Source organism: Phaenicophaeus curvirostris, chromosome 28 (genome assembly GCF_032191515.1).
Source record: "Phaenicophaeus curvirostris isolate KB17595 chromosome 28, BPBGC_Pcur_1.0, whole genome shotgun sequence".
Lineage (NCBI taxonomy): Eukaryota > Metazoa > Chordata > Aves > Cuculiformes > Cuculidae > Phaenicophaeus > Phaenicophaeus curvirostris.
Genome location: NC_091419.1, coordinates 2,816,596 through 2,835,670, shown reverse-complemented (window position 1 = coordinate 2,835,670; position 19,075 = coordinate 2,816,596). Strand labels below are relative to the sequence as shown.

The 19,075-nt window shown below is 49.0% G+C and overlaps 2 protein-coding genes across 4 annotated transcripts in view; one reads left to right on the top strand and one right to left on the bottom strand.

The window, feature by feature from the left end:
- The first annotated feature begins 203 nt into the window (after positions 1-203).
- Positions 204-5,880, top strand: LOC138731844 (kelch-like protein 23). Its single transcript, XM_069878099.1, has 3 exons — positions 204-1,478; positions 2,561-2,972; positions 3,175-5,880. The coding sequence occupies exons 1-3, from the start codon at positions 500-502 to the stop codon at positions 3,485-3,487; spliced, it is 1,704 nt and encodes a 567-aa protein (XP_069734200.1). The 5' UTR covers positions 204-499; the 3' UTR covers positions 3,488-5,880.
- A 5,176-nt stretch (positions 5,881-11,056) lies between these two features.
- Positions 11,057-19,075, bottom strand: part of CERS4 (ceramide synthase 4) — a 41,173-nt gene continuing 33,154 nt past the window's right edge. For all 3 annotated transcript variants that reach the window (XM_069878140.1, XM_069878138.1, XM_069878141.1), the window contains 3 exons: positions 18,511-18,617; positions 17,969-18,125; positions 11,057-12,975 (listed from right to left, as the gene is read on the bottom strand). In XM_069878140.1, coding sequence (XP_069734241.1) covers positions 12,784-12,975; positions 17,969-18,125; positions 18,511-18,617 — 456 coding nt within the window. In that variant the 3' untranslated portion in view covers positions 11,057-12,783. The remainder of the gene's footprint in view (positions 12,976-17,968; positions 18,126-18,510; positions 18,618-19,075) is intronic.

Below are 19,075 nucleotides of genomic sequence, written 5' to 3'. Positions count from 1 at the left end.
GGCACTGATAGAAGCCCAGGGACCTCCCAGGGAGGTCGTTGTGTTACCATCACTGGAGGGATGTAAAAGATGGGTAGATGAGGTACTCAGGGGTCTGGTTTAGTGGTGGACAGATATGGTGGACTCGATCTCAAAGGTCTTTAACAACCAAGTGATTCTATGATTCTTTTTTTTTAATAGGTTCAAGGTTCTTCTACAACTTCTTGATGTTTAGGCAGTACTTAGGAAGATTTTGGTGGTTTTTTCTCTTTCCTCCTCATAGTCCAGACTCCTTGCTTGGCTGACAGCTCCCCTGATTCACTGTTGTCTTGCCTGGCTAGGGCAGGTGTCAATTAAATCTGTGGTTCGTTGGTTATACAGCTCTCCTGCTATTCCTGCACTGGAAGCAGCAGGAGAGGCTGAAGAGCAAAGCAGGACGGTAGAAAACAGTCTATTTTTAGGACAAGATTGGCTTATCTTGTATTTATCATAGCTAGGGGATAATGTTTCCAGACCTCACATGAGTAACGGCTGCGTAAGAGCTGGGTTAATTTTAACTGCCTGCCAGTCAGCAAGCATGGAGCCCACGCAAGAACCAGAGGAGCTGGGACCTCAGACAGAAATGACTGCAGACACAGTTCTTGAGGTTGGAGAGAGACTCTTTCAGGTCAGCCGCAGGTTACTCTCAGTCCACAGTCGTTACTTTGAAGCCATGTTTTTTGGGGGGGCACGAGAGAGTGCTGAACACCACATAGTGATCAGGGGGATTGATGCAGTGCCTTTTCAGGCGCTGCTTGAGTTCACTCGCACAGCCCAGGTGCAAATAGGCCAAGAAAACGTGACCAGCTTACTGGAGACAGCTGATTATTTTCAGTTTGACAGGGTCAAACTGTTGTGCGAGAAGTTCCTCGAGCGAGAGCTGCATGTTTCCAACTGCCTGGGCTTGATGACCTACTCGCAGCGATTTGCCTTTGTAGAGCTGCATGCGTCTGCTATGAACGTGGCTCTCACTCACTGGGGGGATGTGATGTGCCAGGAAGAATTTAAGGCACTATCCAAAGAAATGCTGATGCAGTTCCTAAAAAGTGATGAGCTCTTCGTTTTGCGAGAAGACGTGGTTTTCGACAGTGTTATGAGGTGGATAATGGAGGACCCAGCAATGAGAGAGGAAGACTTTCTGGATTTGGTGGGTGAAGTCAGGGTCACTTTCCTGAGTTTGTCCTTCCTTGATATCCTGGTGAAGCGCAGCAAGCGTCTTGGAGAGACAGATACCTTTTCCAGGCTCGTAAAGAGGCTAGACAGCTGTCCTCCACCCAGCTGGCAAAATATGGAACTGAGTCCTTGTGCTGGTCGGAGCTACGACACCTTATATGTCCTGGGAGGAAAGCATGACAAGGAACAGCAAGAACTGTTTGTCTTTCAACCTAAAACAGGGACCTGGCAGGCTTGTGCTCCACTGCAGCGCAGGAACCTCACCCAGTATGCAGTGGCAGCAGTAGGTAACTTGCAGAGAAGTGGGACTGAGCACGTGCAAACAGGAATTGAGGCTGAGAGCCCCCCGTGCAGGGAGTTCAGCTTCTTCTCCTGTAAAACTGCCTTGTTCAGCATTGCTGAAACCTCATTCGTGTTTTTGTTTATGTACATTCAAAGAATAGTTTTGTTTGCCTTTATCCTGGGAGAATCAGAGAATCATTAAGGTTGGAAAAGACCTCTAAGCTCATCCAGTCCAACCATCAATCCAGCACCACTGTGCCTGATAAACCGTGTCCCCAAGTGCCACAGCTACACATTTTTTTAACCCTTCCAGGGATGGGGACTCCCCCACTGCCCTGGGGGCAGCCTCAGCCAGTGCTTCACCACTCTCTCAGTAAATAAATTTTTCCTAATATCCAATCTAAGCCTCCCCTGGTACAACTTGAGGCCATTCCCTCTCATCCTTCCTTGGGAGAAGAGATCAACAGCCACCTCACCACAACCTCCTTTCAGGGAGCTGCAGAGAGCAATGAGGTCTCTCCTCAGCCCCCTCTTCTCCAGCATGAACAACAGCCTTTTCACGTTGCAGGCACTATTGAACTCCTTGTGCTCACTCTCACTGGAGTGAGGATGATGATTTCACTTTAAGCAGTCTGGTTTTTTGGTCTTCTCTCTCATGGTGGTTTTGACAGATGGTGACTCCTGATTTACAGGTGCCACTAAGTTAAACTCACCCATGGATGTTGTGAAATCTTCATGCTTGGAGACTTTCAAGACAGCTCAAAGCCATGGGTTCCCTTATTTGCATTGGTGATGCTCCCATTTCACATAGGGCTTCAGACAGGAGATCCCCAGAGGTTTTTTTCAGCTGGTGTTTCCTTGATTCTGTTCAAGAGCAGGAGTAAACTTGGAAGGACTTCCTGCATCTGTAGGCTCTGCATGTTTGTGCTGATAAGAATCAAATACTGCAAACTGATGCAAAGAGCAGTCATTTTCTCTGCTCGTCTTGAACCTCATCGGTTCAGCCCTGGGAGAAGCAAAAGCCCTGGTTCTCAAGAGCAAGTTTCAGCCTTTGTATAACTGGTAACATTCTCTGCTGTCTTTCCAGGAAGCTTCCTTTTCGTGACAGGCGGATATTTCCGGGATGAGTTTGTCTGGTATAGTGTGGATTGGGTGCTTATCTACAATTGCTTGGACAACAGCTGGCTGGAGGGACCTGCCATGAAGAAGTCCCGCCACAGCCACTGTGCAGTAGGAGCAGGGCTCTACCTGTATGTGCTTGGAGGGAGCACAGATGAAGGGATAATCCCAGCAGTGGAGCGCATGGCTTTGGTGGAGTCAGAGTGGGAGAGCATGAGTCCTATGGCTCAGCCTGTGGAGAGAGGAGACGCGGTCAGCGTGGGAACCAGGATCTATGTGGTCTGTGGCCTGGATGAAAATGGACACGTTTATGATGGAGTGCAAAGGCTGAACACAGAGACGGACAGCTGGGATGTGATCTCATTCTCCCCGCTTCCAAGGTAAGAAATAATCTGGGACCTGACAGGAGAAGAAAAGTTGGTCCTTCTCCAAGAAGAGGTTGGACTGGAGAAATCCAGAAGTCCGGTCCCACCAACGCTTTTGTGATTCTCTGTTTAAACGGGACTTTTGTTATGAGGACCAAGGTCCCAGTAAGCGTTTCAGGATCTGGATCTTTCTGATCAAGAGTTCCTTCCCTCCCAGGTATGACCTTTGTATCACAGCCCTGAATGGTGCTCTCTACACTATCGGAGGGGGCGCGTTTCGATTCGATGTGGAGACGGATGAGTGGACGCAGGTGGATGAAGAATGCTTGACCCAGAAGTTCTTCATGGGCTGCAGCACTGTGAATGGACGGATTTATCTCCTTGGCCAGAGGAAGGGGAATAGTGCCCTCCCCGTTGTGGTCCTCTTTGATCCCTACATTGATATATGTCAGGTCATTGATAACAAACTCCCTTGCCCCCTTCCTATTCATGGCTGTGTCTCTGTGCGAAGATTCGATACGTGGGCATGAACGAAGCCAGATCCAGCATCACCAAAAAGAAAAAGCCACATGCTTTCGGGCTGATGGGAGTTAGATCACGTCAAGTTTGGTCTGCTAATTGGTTTAATTTTGAAAATAGATCTATTCCTTCATAACTTTGGGGTTTTTTTTCTACTTGGAAAATGAATTTTAAACAAAAGCCAGTGAAACCTTCATGTCTACACTGAGTTTGCAGGTCATTATTGGAAATAGTGGTTGGGTTGTTATGGTACATGAACTCCTCAGGGCTGATGTAAGTAAAGGGCTGCTCTGCCCTGGAACCTCTGTGGTTTCTGTCCTTTGACCAGCTGGGAGAGACAGGAAAGTCACTAGCATCAGTGGGGAGGCCCTGGCCCAGATTGCCCAGAGTTTTCCACCTCCTTCCTTTCTCAAAGAAAAACCTCCCCTGGCATACGTGTAAAATGTCTCAGAACACTTGGAAGCATACTCAAAGCCTGAGTGGAAAACACAGAATCATAGAATATTTAAAGAGAGCATTTGCAGGTTTCTGTACATTGCTGATGGACATACATATACGTAGCTTTATCCATCCTCTGCATTTTTCTGAGCCTTCGCGTTGCAGTGGAGTCACACATCCAGCAGATCTCGAAGATTTTCCTACAGACATAAGACCTGATACTCTAAAAAGCTTTGAATCATGCAAAATCAAGGTAAACCATGGTCTTGCTTAGACATACTTTGTTTTTACATTGACTTTAAATTCTATGTCCTGCTATAAATTCTGATGATGACTTCACGTACAATACACTACAAGGTTAAAAGTCATCCAAGCCCTATTAAAACCCTGGAATTGTAACACTGATTTTCCAGTTTTGAAAGAGAAATCTCAACAAAATGAATACATCCTGGATTTGACCAACTTTGGCTTTGGACCCACAGCTGTGGCCACACTTGCTCTTTGGACGGGCTCTTTGAAATGGCCTAGGACCATGAATAAGGAACCCTTGAAAGGTGCCACTCCACACCATCACCCTGCCCACAACCTTACATCAACCTGGAGAGCCAGCCCGGAGAAGAATGAGGTGAAAGAGAAAGTAAATCTCCAGCTAAAACAGGAAAAACAAGGAATTAAGAGTTCCTCCAGAGCTGGAATAACCTCCCAGGCTGCGCCCAGGGCACTGCAACATCCCCAGAGGTATCTACACTTCTTTGGATGGGGATTTGCAGAACCTCAGCTTGGTTCACACTTCCACGTGGGTGCTGTTAATTCAGCAGGGTCTCCCCAGATGGCCCACGGCTGCCGGGGTCCGTGCCATGGCCACATCCCTGCTCCATCAGCATTAAACAGGATGCAGCATGCCTACCACAACGCTTCTGCTTGTCTCCTCTCATTACGTGGGTGGTTGTCGATCACCTATGGAGACGCTTATAAACTGCAGCCTGTGGGAGGCACGCAAAGCCCGGGGGTTCTTGGTTTCCTCAGAAATGCTGCAGTGTGGAGCAATGAGCAAGCTTCCAGGAGAAGAGCTTTAAACAGCATAATAACAGGACTCAAACACTGAATAATTTATTGTTCACATGGGGAGGGAGAGTAGATCTCTTGATTGATGGGGGTGTTTGTGTGCATTTAGTGCTGAACCTCAAGCTGAGAGCCAAAGAGAACCTGATTTTTTTGATGGAGACCTTTGGTGGCTCCTCTCTCCATTCTGATTCCATATGTTACAGAGGTTTCAGCAGGAAGATTTCATTGAGAGAGCAGATAGCTTGAGGAAGAGGAAAACTATGAAGATTTCAGTGCTTTCTGAAAGAAAGCTGAGAAGAGCCTATTTACAAGGGCCTGCAATGATAGGACGATGCGGGGAATGGCTTGATATTGGAAGGGGGAAGATTTAGATGAGACATTAGGAAGAAATTCTTCATGATGAGGGCAGGGAGGTCCTGGCCCGGGTTGCCCAGAGCAGGGGTGGCTGCCCCATCCCTGGAGGGGTTCCAGGCCAGGTTGGATGGGGCTTGGAGCCCCTGATCCAGTGGGAGGTGTCCCTGCCCATGGTAGGGATGGGATTGGATGGGTTTTGAGATCCCTTCCACCCCAAACCATTCCATGATTCTATGGTAAAATTTTGCCAGCTGTACACAATGGGATTCGATGCCTTTGCTCTAGAAGTCTAAATATACCTTTTTTTTCCTCACCTCTAACACAATTTTGACTGGTAATTATCAGCTGCTGACAGCAAACTCAAAGATAAAAGAAGTTTTAGCTTGTGATGATAAAGAAACAAGTACATAGTTCACTCAGTAACATCAGGAAAAACATCCAGCTCTTTGAGACTGTTCACATTCATGGGCTAAAAAACATAATTTCCAACGTACTCTATTTTATGAGTGAATGCCAAATAAAACTCCCTAGCATTAAGATTGATAAACTGTGATTAAAATGAATGTAAAGATGAGCTCATGAGAATTTTATTTAATTACTCTGACAAAGCTTCATACAAATTTAACTCAAAAATTAATTTTAGAACCCACGCACCAGTGCGAGTCATGATCCAGGCCCACGCACTGACGGGAACAGAGCTAAAATCTACTTGGTGGCTGGTCATGAGGGGTGTCCCCAGGGCTCAGTGCTGGGACCAGTTCTGTTTAACATCTTTATCCATGACCTGGGGGAAGGGATCAAGTGCTCCCTCAGTCAATTTGTAGGTGACACCAAGCTGGGTGGGAGTGTTGATCTGTTCAAGGGCAGGAAGGCTCTACAGAGGGACCTGGAGAGCCTGGATCCATGGGCTGAGGCCAGTTGCATGAGGTTCAGCAAGGCCCAAGTGCTGGGTTGTGTGTTTGGGACACAACAATCCCACGCAGGGCTCCAGGCTTAGGGAAGAGCGGCTGGAGAGCTGCCTGGCAGAAAAGGACCTGGAGGTGTTGGTTGACAGTGGCTGAAGTGGCCAAGAAGGCCAACAGCATCCTGGCTTGGATCAGCCATGGTGTGTCCAGCAGGAGGAGGAAAGGGATCGTCCCCCTGCACTCACTGCTGGTGAGGTCACACCTCAAATCTTGGGTTCAGTTTTGGGCCCCTCATTACAAGAAGGACATCAAGGGTCTGGAGTGCATCTGGAGAGGAGGACAGAGCTGCGGAGGGGCTGGAGAACAAGGGTTACAGGGGCAGCTGAGGGAGCTGGGGGTGTTTAGCCTGGAGGAGGCTGAGGGGAGGTCTTATTGCTCTCTACAACTCCCTGAAAGGAGGTTGGAGGAGGTGGGTGTTGGTGTCTATGTTCCCATGTGTCAGCGTCCATACTGCTGGAAAAGGGGCCCAAAGCCCAATCTGACTCCATCTCCTGTGCTGAACCATGGGGACCTGCCTTGTTTCCACACGCAAGACCGGGGGAGATGTCTGTCAGTCCTTGGGCTCCCCTGGGAAGCAGCATTTCCCTCAGCCAGACACTGGTGTCCATGGTCCCCGATTGAACCGGGGAGCTCTGGTGTGGGAGGAGGCAGCAGGGCAGGGCTGGGCAAGGTGGGAAGATGTGAGCAAAGCGCTCCTGTTACAAAAAGAGCGACGAAGCTGGTGAAGGGGCTGGAGAACAAGAGGAGCATCTGAGAGAGCTGGGGGTGTTTAGCCTGGAGAAGAGGAGGCTGAGGGGAGACCTCATTGCTCTCTCCAACTCCCTGAAAGGAGGTTGTGGAGAGGAGGGGGCTGGGCTCTTCTCCCAAGTGACAGGGGACAGGAGGAGAGGGAATGGCCTCAAGCTCCACGAAGGGAGGTTCAGACTGGACATTAGGAATAAGTTTTTCCCAGAAAGGGTCATTGGGCACTGGCAGAGGCTGCCCAGGGAGGGGGTTGAGTCCCCTTCCCTGGAGGGGTTTAAGGGATGGGTGGACGAGGTGCTGAGGGACATGGTTTAGTGATTGATGGGAATGGTTGGACTCGATGATCCGGTGGGTCTTTTCCAGCCTGGTGATTCTGTGATTCTGTGATCTGTCACCAAGACTGCCAGTTTGGCAGGGAGACACGAGCAGCCCACCTCCAGCAGCAGACCCCCTACTCGCTGAGCGTGTGCAGGAGAGAACTTGTGTGATGCAACCACTGGTAACTTTTCTAACGAATTGAGTGCGGAGGCTCCTGCCAGGTGTGCTTGATTTGTGGAAAAGCCACAGAACACCCAGACTTACGCAACGCTGCAATAAAACCAATGTCTTAACTTGATGTGGGAGATCAGCTGTTTGCGTGCCAGGTAACGAATTGGACTTTTTGGACAACAGTCCCACAATGAGCTCCAGGAGCCACGTCATCCCCTCTTTCTGCTTCTCTGCTGAGAGCAGGGGCTCACACAGCACCTCTGCGAGCATCCCCTGCCTCGCTGGGGGATTCCAACGCTGATGACCCAGCAAATCCCCTGTCTGTGTTGCAAGCTCCCACCTGGACTCTCAGCAGAAGGCCCTCCACCCGCAGCCGAGGTGTGACCGAGGGACAAACTTGTCCTTTCATACTTGCTGGTACAGGTTGTGTTACAGGTACAGGAGAGAGGAAGGGCAGGGCAAGGAGCTGTCACGCAAACACCATATGCCAAAAAAAAAAAAAAAAGGAGAGATTCAGTGTTCCTGGGGACAATCCCCCGTCCACTTTGTAGCAGGTAAGGATCGGGCCGGAGCAACCCTGGGAAGCACTGGTGGCAACTGGCGCAGGAGAAACCAGATTTGCTGCACTGGCCTCCCAAAGATGCATGGGATGATGATCAGCAGGGCACCAGGGATGCAGAGCAGGAGGTCCTGTGGGTAGCGTACATCTGCAGACTCCTTCAAGTCTTCCCAGGTAGCAGCCAGGATTCGTGATGCCAGAACCCCTCCAGCAGTCCCACCTTAGTCAAGAAGGTGGGCACAGAAAGCAGAGACTCCGGGACACAGCAACGCATAAATCTCACTCCTAAATCAGGACTCCCAGCTCAAAAGCTCATCATTCATGCTTCCTCCCCAGCCCCCATCTCAGCCCCACGTACGTGACTTCAGCCTAGTTGAATTGCATCACTTGTTCTGACCTGCCCGGGACCTCGGAGGTGGGGTACGATGACCTAGCCCAGGAGGGTAATTTAGTGGGTGTCAAGGAGGTGGCAAACTGTGATTATTCTGCTGCACACATGACTGAAATCCTTACCTGGTGACTATAACAACAGGGGCTTCTCCCTCACCCCCTCTTTCCACCAGCTGTTTCCTTCCCAGGGAGCAATGCCCTCCCCATTAACCCACTCTGACAACTGGCAGAGGTTGAGGATGGAGGTCCCAGGTGACACTGGCCCCAGCTCTTAAGGTTTTCTGGCACCCTCAAGGTCCCATCAGCCTGAGTTTTGTTTTCTCCACTTTGCCCGGCAACATCCCATAATCCTATTTGCATTTTGAACCATCACATATCGAGCACTAAGCTGACAAACCTCTCCCCAGAGCTATTCTGAAATTCTAACGCAGCCCGGCCCTTCAGGAGACTTCCCACCATTCATTACACTTGCTCCCAGCCTGACCAGTCTGCATGTCGGACTCCAGATGGTTGTAGCTCCTCACATTCCCACTTGGAACCTTCTTAAATTTTCCTGATAACAAGATGATTTGAATCAAAAGCTGGCCTTCCACAGTTGGTCCTTTACCTCCTTCTGGTACGAGGTTACACTTTACAGCCACCCAGGTCTGGAGGTGGCCATCAGTGTCTGTTTGACTTATAACATCTCACCCATAAGCTTGAGATGGATCCTCTTGGGATGCAGCCTCAGCAAGATGTCAGGTATTGGACCCTCTCTGAACTTTTAAGCAGGGAAGTCATTTGCCAGCACCTCACTGAATTTTCTGCCTTCAGCCCGATCTTGTCTCCGTGTTCTTGCTCAATGATCACCTGAGTCCTGCAGTCTTTGCGGTGTTTCAGATTGGCATTGCCTTTCAAGTTGTTTCTCAAGATGTTTCTTGGCTGCTTTCTTGCATGTTCACACTGATCTGCCACAGTTACAGGTCCTTTCCTCTCTCCTTGTTTGGACACGACTTCAGCTTTTGAACAATGTCTTGCTGCTCCGTAGGGACCTGCAGGCACTGTGTCTGTTGTACGTGTCCAAATGCAAGAAGCAGCCCCTCTTCAAGTCTAAGACATCTACACGCATCATTCAGCGTACACATCGGCATGAAAAAGTGTGTTGGACGCACAACTTCGCTATCAGTTTATTGAGAGTGTGCAAAGGGAAGAGCACAATTGTGCCAAACTGCTCTTCAAACAGGATCCATCCACTAGGTTTGCACGGAGTCAGAAGATTCCTGCCAGCTGTAATTTTGGGCTAGGATGGCCAGATGCCAGCCTGGGGCCCATGCTTTGCCGGTCCTCCACTCATTCACCAGCCTCAAGCAGCAATGTTCTTCTCCTCATAGCTCGCCTGGAGCCCTCACCTCATCTCCCACAGCTGCTTGAGAACATTATGTGATGCACGCCCTGTGTGATGCACGCCTGCCCTGCACACACGGGGTGACAAAGATACAGGGAAAGAGATTCACGATAAAGATTCAGTGATAAAAGGTTCCTGTCAGCTGTAATTTTGGGCTAGGACGCCCAGATGCCAGCCTGGGGGCCAAGATTTGCCAGTCCTCCACTCACCCACCACGCCGCATCAGTGTGACACACACCAGCTCCACACACGTGGCATGATAAACATACAGGGGAAAGAGCTTCAGGTTCTGCTCCATCTGGTCCGCTGGGTTTTTCAGCACCCAAGCCTTTTCTCCAGCAGCCTCCCTGCCCCTAGGATGGGGGCCTGGGGGGAGTCAATGCGTTAAATCCATAAATACTATCACAGCACTCACAAGCTTCTCAGCATTGGGGAGACGTGAAGAGAGAAGGTGGGGCAACAAGGGGAGGAAGCTGATTACCCAGAGAGCTTCTTTAAGCAAGTTGATGGCAAGAAAACAATATTTGGCAGTTTATCTGCCCTAGTGACTCATCACTATAGTGCTCAGCTAAAAGCAGCACTCAGTAATTCTTAATCTAAGTCCAACAGCTCTACTGAATCCTTGATCTATCCTTTCCCGAGAAACAAATTTGTCTCCTAATGAGCTTATCTCAGCCTTCAGGGGGACAGCAAAGCCCTGAGGATAAAACTCAGCAGGCATCAACATAGTCTGCACGGGCTCCACAGCGCATTGTGCAGTCTCTGGGAAGCACTCTGCTCCTCAGGTAAGAGGCGGGGTGATTTTATTATAGGGATCTTTCCTAGTCTTGAAAACCTCATGAAAAGGAAGAACAGACACTAATTTCTCTCCTCTTATCCTTGCGAGTCCGAAGTATCTCCTTAGTGCCGCAATATTGGACTGGTTGCTGCCCTGGCTATATAGGTAACCTAGGTCTAGGGTGCCCTGTGTTCCAGGGCCAAACCCAGCTTGACCTAGGAGATAAATCAGAGCTGCAGTTCTCCACTGGCTGCATGTCCTGGGTGTGCAACATCCTCCCCACATGTGCTACATGTGCATTGACTTGGCAATGGCCCCTATACATGTCCTCCTCATCACACGTCTACCAAGAAGGTGAAACGAGCCAGGGTGCCTCCTGCTTGTTAAAGAAGTAGAAAAGAGCCCAGACAAGCAAACCTTTCAAAAGTAATTTATAAAGGACGTTTCCATTCAGTAGTACAAAATGATGCATGACCACCCCTCCAGAGCACATCACCTGCAGAGGAGTGGCAAGGTTGTAGGCTCAGGTTAAAGAAACATGACAGGATGCAGAATGTGGACTTTGAACTTCACATTAGCTCAAGATTTCAGAGGCAAATAATCTTCAGCAAATACAAATTTAAATGACGATGCACGAACAGATGTTCTCCTCCCAGAGCGAGTTACTGCCCTGGAATCACTTTTTCCCCTCTGAAAGTATCCAATATATTTGGACTGAAAGCCAAGCTGAGCACATATAAGCTGAGATCAAAGCTCAGATGAACTGAGTGGATTGCTCAAACCCCCTCTTGTCTTTCTATGCTGTCACTTGCCTTTTAATTTTAAACATGTGCACCACCTCTTCACATCAGGCACTTCCTTGGTCCATGCCCCCCCAGTTTGCACTGGTCCTTACTGGGCACATACAGGGAGGTGCCTGAGCAGCCCGAGCCCCTGCGCTCATTACAGTGAATCTGCTAAACCTTTGGTTTCATGGATTGATTTATAAAACAGAAATTTGCATCATACTCACTTATTTCACTCTTTCAAGGAATCACAGAATCTAAAGTCTAAGAATATACAGGATACAAGATAGAGGACATCAAGCCAACTGAATCCAAACTGCGTCATCACCTCCTGGACTATTGCTTTAAACTTGCTCTTCTTGACACACCCGGGCAAAGGCCCTGGCTTTAGGAGGCCACGTTAAAGCATTATTCCATAGGGTTCTGCAGATCTTCTCTGGATCCCTTTTCCTCTGAGGACCGGGGAAATGTGTTCCTTCTAGCCACAAGCTGACCCTGTAAACATTTCACACTGTGCCAATCACACCGGGAGGAAACATGAGCACTTACTCAGTGTTGGCTTCTAGATTATCTAGTGTCTTGTCACCTCCCTTCTTTGGACTGTGTTTCCTTCCAAGTTAGGTTTAAAGGATTACCTGACACCTGAGACACAACTGCTTGGATTTTCCAGGTCTTCCAGCTACGATTTGGGCGGGCGCTCTGCAGTCTGGGCTTCGTGGCACCCACCTTTGTGGCACGAACGCTGACAACAGAAGGGACTGAGATCCATTCCCTTACAGAACATGGCACACAGCAGCATTCCCTTTGAGAAGAAAGTTTTTCCTATGTCTTTCCAAAGCTTTCATTTCGCTACGCTCAATTTTGATTTCCTGAGTGTTCGTGGGGCACCTGTCTTCTCAAAAGAGCTGTCCCTGTATTGAGTTTCACACCTCCTTGTTAGTGGCATCATTAGTGACAACAGACCAGGACCCCCAGAGGCTGACCAGATTCCTACAAACAGCATCAGGTGAGTGAGATTTGACATTGTTAGGGTTTATCCACCTTTTTTTTAAAAAAAAGGAAGTATTTTTCAAGATTAACACATTTAACAACTATGGTATAACCTAATACAAGTCAAACAACTTTGATCCCTTTCTACCTGGTTCAAGGCTACATCCTATAGTAAGCTTTTATTGAAGAAAGACCAAAATCTTCCTTCAAATATCACTGACCATAAACAATTTGGTTTAGAGGAAGCAGGTATTCCGCTAGGATACTGTAATTGCACTCCATTTTATCTACACAACAAACAAAACTGTTTCTAAAGACGGTGGCCTGGACTCGTTACAGACCAGGTCAGACGCACGTCAGCAGTCGTTATCTTTCCTTGACGTGACCGTTGGTGAGATGGCTTCTGTTGTTCAGGGGCTCAGACCCATTCCTCTGGATATAATCGTTGCTTGTGACGTTGCTGAAATATGTGACCCCATTTTTCTCCTTTTCCTTGATCTTTTCTCCTTCTTCATCCTTGTCACTTTCTTCCGTGTCACTTCTCATGTCCTTGTCCATCTACAGAAAAAAATAAATGAGAAGCAATACAAACACAGCAGGCTGCCCAAGATGCAGTGCTAGCTGAATCATAGAATCACCAGGTTGGAAAAAACCCACTGGATCATCGAGTCCAACCATTCCCATCAATCACTAAACCTTGTCCCTCAGCGCCTCATCCACCTGTCCCTTAAACCCCTCCAGGGAAGGTGTCTCAACCCCCTCCCTGGGCAGCCTCTGCCAGTGCCCAATCACCCTTTCTGTGAAAAATTTTTTCCTAATGTCCAGCCTGAACCTCCCCTGGTGGAGCTTGAGCCCATTCCCTCTCCTCCTGTCCCCTGTCACTTGGGAGAAGAGCCCAGCTCCCTCCTCTCCACAACCTCCTTTCAGGGAGTTGGAGAGAGCAATGAGGTCTCCCCTCAGCCTCCTCTTCTCCAGGCAAAACACCCCCAGCTCTCTCAGACGCTCCTCTTGTTCTCCAGCCCCTTCCCCAGCCTCGTTGCTCTTCTCTGGACTCGCTCCAGAGCCTCAGCATCCTTCTTGTGGTGAGGGGCCCAGAACTGACCCCAGGATTCGAGGTGCGGTCTCTCCAGTGCCAAGTACAGAGGGAGAAGAACCTCCCTGCACCTGCTGGCCACGCCGTTTCTCATCCAAGCCAAGATGCTATTGGCCTTCTTGGCCACCTGGGCCACTGCTGGCTCAGGTTCAGTCGCTGTCACCCAACACCCCCAGGTCTTTCTTCTCCAGACACTTTCCAGCCAGACTTCTCCTAGTCTGTAGCTGCTCAGGGTTGTTGTGCCCCAAGTGCAGGACCTGGCATTTGGCCTTGTTAAACTGCTGAGCTGCAGCCTAGACATTCATCTGCTACTCCACCCACTTGCCTTTTTCTCACAGTTCTAGCCTATCCCTTCAGCTTTTAAATCACCTTTGGAAAGAGGTTCTCTCTGCCTCTCTGATTTCAGTCTCAGTGGATACCTAGCTGTGATCATAGAATCAGAGAATGGTTTGGGCTGCAAGGGACATCAAAGCCCTGCCATGGGCAGGGACACCTCCCACTGCATCAGGGGCTCCAAGCCCCATCCAACCTGGTCTTGAACCCCTCCAGGGATGGGGCAGCCACCACTGCTCCGGGCAACCTGGGCCAGGGCCTCCTCACCCTCACAGCAAAACATTTCTTCCTAAGATCTCATCTCAATCTCCTCTCTTTAAGCGCCAAACCACTCCCTTTTGTCCTATCCCTGCACTCCCTGATGAAGAGCCCTTCCCAACCCTCCTGCATGCACATCCTTGTAAACATTAGGAATTACTGCACAAGCTGATTAGCAGCACCACATCACAGATCCCCAGGACTGAGGACAACCATGGAAAACTGAGGAGAACCACCCTGCTGCTCTGGGCACCAGCACGTGGAAGAAAGATGTAGGAGGCAGTTAATCCAGTTCTTTCACATTTTCTAAGGGGACAAGGAGACAGCACCTGACCACACTTGGCCTGGGCGGCTGCAGCCTGGCATTCTGCTTTGGGCACTGTGAAAGCCTCCAAACAAACCAACAGCTCAGCACAAAGCCACTCAACTCTGATTACATTCAGCTTTATGGTCTGCTTTTTCCTCTTGCTATTGACTGCGGGTTCTGTAATTACTTTTGTAAATATTTAATTCACCACCTTACAAAGAAGACAACGAAGAAACAATGTGGTAAAACCAGAGTTTGGAAAAAGCAGCCCAGCACTTGCTGGCTTCCCGGGCTGTTGCTGCTCTGCAATACAAGATGCCATACCAGTGGATAAATTGAGGTGTCACAATCCTGGTTGGAAAGAGCTCTGAGGGAAAGCAGCAAACTCCTTCTGGGACCTGAGCTTTGGAAGCTGCTCAGGGGCATCAGCTGCTGCATGGACATCCATTGTCTCCATTTACTCTGTTCTGGGAATATCTCTTGGGTCACATTAAGAAGTCTGTTTGCTCTTTCTAGAGATGCCTACATGCAAATGCAGACAGGTTTGGTGAGAACCTAAGCCTGCACCGAATTCAAATTGCCTCCAAGGCCAATATGGGTAGGAGATGTTGTCTTCTGTGAACAACCTGGACCTCAGGCCATCCTGGAACTGGCAGTGCAGGAACTATGCTGGAGTCTCAATCTGCTGCATAAGGACAAACAGTAAACAATATTCCTAAGTTCACCCATTTGTGGCCACAGGAGATGGCTGAAGCCTTAAACCCGGAGAGATTCCTGAAGGAGCTACACATCTGCACAAATTATGACGATGTATCTCAGCTCGCCTGTTTGAGAGAATGAATCCTGTCCATCAGGATCTAGGCTGAGTTCTAATTAATGCAGGTGAGGGCACAGCACGCGAGAAGTTGCTGCAGGTAAACCTGTGCGAGAAAGCAGAACTGTGGAGATCAGAAAGGCCCGTGAGAAGAACATGAACTTCTGACTGGAGCAAGAACTCCATGGCTCTCAAAAAGGGGAGAACGTCCTGTGTTCTTCCTGATTCCACTTTGGGCTACTAAATATCATCATTGGAACAGATCTGTTTAGGATTATTTCTCTTTGTTATTCGCTGCTCAACGCGGAAAGCTTTCAAATGTGGTTTTTGCATGAAATGTGCCGGATGATTTTTAGATAACACAGGCAAAAATTCTGTATATGCTTCGGTATTTTTCTCCCTGAGGGTTCGTGTCTTTCTAGTAAGGCTGTTTACTACCTCATCATTTTACACTGTAATAACTGCAATGATAATTCAGCCCACACGAGCATTAGGAAAACAATACAAGGGACTCTTCAGTTGCGTCTTCATTTCTGCCCTGTGAAGTTTGTCCTTCCTAATTTGCAAATTATTTGCTCTGTGCTACCTTCAGGGAAGGCAGATAAAGAAAATGGGGACAATGTGGATGGAGATGAGCCTTTATTGCATGTTCTCAGTTCCCATAAGACAGAATTCCCCAGTTGGGTGCTAATAAAACAACTCCTCCTGGGCTATGAGGTCAACTCCCACATGGCCCTGACTTGTTACTCCTGGATTGTGTCCTTGGCATGCGGCCAGTCCAATGCCATTAGGTCGTGCCTTTGATTCTGGGAAGAATTTCATGCTGAGCAGCAGTTTGGTCTCACAGCAAACGCTACGGGCAGAGAGAGTGGGATGCATTTCACTGAAGTTTATACAGCTGCACCTCACACATCCATCCAGGCTCTCTCTGGTAGAGATAAACAGCACTACCTGAGTGCAATCCTGAATGGATTACGCTTTGGGCACGTCCGTTTACCTCTTCTGATATGAAAAAGGGTCCAGACAGCTGGTTCAGACCAAAATGTCTACTCTGTAGACATCTACTACAAAACCTGCAATAATTCCTTATGAGGAACGGCTGAGAGAGCTGGGGTTGTTTAGCCTGGAGAAGAGGAGGCTGAGGGGAGACCTCATCGCTGCCTACAACTGCCTACAAGGAGGTTGTAGAGAGGAGGGTGTTGGATTTTTCTCCCAAGCGACAGGTGATAGGACAAGGGGGAATTCAAACAAGCTGCACCAGGGAAGGTTCAGATTGGACATTAGGAAAAAATTTTTCACCAAAAAGGGTCATCAGACACTGGAACGGCTGCCTAGGGAGGTGGTTGAGTCACCATCCCTAGAGGTATTTAAAAAATGGGTAGATGAGGTACTTAAGGATATGGTTTAATGGCAGATAGGTAAGGTTGGACTCAATGATCTCAGAGGTCTTTTCCAACCTGGTGATTCTATGATTCTAAGCAAGTTTGCTGAAGATGCAAAACCAGGAGGAGCGGCTGGTATGCCAGAGGCTCGTGCTGCTGCTGACAGGGCCCTCAACAGGCTGGAGAAGTGGGCTGACGAGAACTTTGTGAAGATGAACAAGGGGAATGTGAAGTCCTATACTTGGGGAGGAACAGCCCCAGGAACCATGATATGCTGGGCTGACCACTTTTCTAAGGAAAATCTGGAGGCTCTGGCAGACACCAAGTTGAGCATGAGCCAGCAAAGTGCTCTTGCCCTTCATGGTCTGTATCAGGAGAGGCATTGCCAGCAGGGTGAGGGAGCTGATCCTTCCCCTCTCTCTGCTGGAGTGCTGTGTCCAGTTCTGGGCTCCTCAGTACAAGAGAGACACGGACACACTGGAGAGTCCAGCGAAGGACTGCAAAGTTGATGAAGGGACTGGAGCATCTCGTGAGGAAAGGCTGAAAGAGCTGGGACTGTCCAGCCTGGAGAAGGATGCATCAATGGACGTTATCAATGGATATGGATACCTGAAGGGAGGGTGCAAAGAAGACAGAGCCAGGCTCTTCTCAGTGTTGCCCAGTGACGGGACAAGAAGCAATGAGCACAAATTGAAACACTCCCTCTGAAGATCAGAAACCGTTTTTGAACTGAGAAGGTGTTCAGGCACTGGCACAGGGTGATCAGAGAGGTGCTGAGGTCTCCATCCTTGGAAATATTCAAAAGCCATTTGGACATGGCCCTGGGCAACCTACTCCAGGTGACCTTGCTTGAATCAGGGAATATGGACAAGCCTTCCAGAGGTACCTTCCAACCTCAGCCATTCTGTGATTCTGTGATCTCAGCAACACTGTCACTAAAAATCCTGTACTAGGAAGAAACACTTTTGCACTGGCCTCACCAGTCATGACAACTTTCCCTGGCTTAGATTTCTTTGTTTCACTACAAATGCAAATCATACTAGACCGAGTGCCGGGATCCTTACGCAGATGTCAATGGCTTTGCTCATAGAAATCTCCCCTGGAGTCCAACTTACATTTGTCTTGAATAGAAGCACTGGAAGTGCACTCGATATTGTAGGGACTCATGACAATTGTACTTTTTTTTTGGCCAATTTTCCCTAATAATATTGAGTGTTCCCTTCACCTCCCTGTTTGGAATGCACACATATAATTTCACTAGGGCAAGAAGGAATCCATCCCAGAGGAACCCCTGTGCTCGTGAGCAGCCCAGATGGACCCTTCCCCCCCGTGTGACGTACAGGGGACTACAAACCGATCCATACCGTGCCCTGGAGGATGAACTTGTTGAGCATGCGAATAATTAGGCAGGACCAGAAGACGTGGAGCAGCTGCAGAATTATCAGGAGAACATTCACGAAGTAGTATCCAAAGAAGGGCTGGAATATCTCCATGGAGTAATAGTAGGTGTTATAGAGCACTCTGCAAGAGAGAGGGAATCACGGTGGAGGAAAAGCGTGTGGTTAGTAGGGCCACAACTAAGCTCAGAAAGCTCTCATCTCCTTCTTACTTATAACATAACTGAGCCAACCCTCAGTTCCCCACCAGAAACAAGAGGCAGAGCCATAGGTGGAGGTCTTCTCCTGTCTTGTACACTTCAGGGCTTTAAGATTCCTCTATAGCCCCAAGGCAGCCCACCCTCGCTCCCCCCAGGACAGCACCGTGGCTCAGCAGCCTGCGCGAAGGGCAGGGACATAAGTGCAAGGACTGAGAAGCAAAGGCTGAAGCAAAAGATTCAGCAGCCAGCCGAATTATCCTGTCCCCTAAAAGGCAGCTTCTCCATTTCCCTTGACTGCAGCAAACTCACGTGTAGGGGTAAATGACCAAGCGGCTGATGAGGAAAACAGCTGAGAAGACCATAAAGAGGCTGTCACAAGTTTTTTTCCACTTCATGTAATTGAATATTTTAGTTGGCTGGAAGGAGAAGGAACAATCAAACAGCAGGCCAAGACAGTGCATCTGCACATGCTCTAGGAGGCCAAAGAGCCAGACATGACACAATCTGCGTGCAGGTAACTGTGCCTCCTCCAGGCTACCTGCAGGGCAACCTCAGCTTGGTCACGAGATAGAAACATAAAATGGTTTGCGTCAGAAGGAACCTCAAAGCCCATCCAGTTCCAACCCCTGCCATGGGCAGGGACACCTCCCACTGGATCAGGGGCTCCAAGCCCCATCCAACCTGCTCTTGAACCCCTCCAGGGATGGGGCAGCCACCACTGCTCTGGGCAACCTGGGCCAGGGCCTCCCCACCCTCACAGCAAAACATTTCTTCCTAAGACCTCAATCTCCTCTCTTTCAGCTTCAAACCTTTTCCCCTCATCCTATTCCTATGCTCCCGGATCAAGAGCCCCTTCCCAGCTTTCTTGGAGCCC

Coding starts and splice junctions, on each gene's coding strand:
- LOC138731844 (XM_069878099.1), top strand. CDS start 500: ATGAGTAACGGCTGCGTAAGAGCTGGGTTAATTTTAACTGCCTGCCAG. Junction 1,479..2,560: donor GTATGCAGTGGCAGCAGTAG/GTAACTTGCAGA, acceptor CTGTCTTTCCAG/GAAGCTTCCTTTTCGTGACA. Junction 2,973..3,174: donor TCATTCTCCCCGCTTCCAAG/GTAAGAAATAAT, acceptor CTTCCCTCCCAG/GTATGACCTTTGTATCACAG.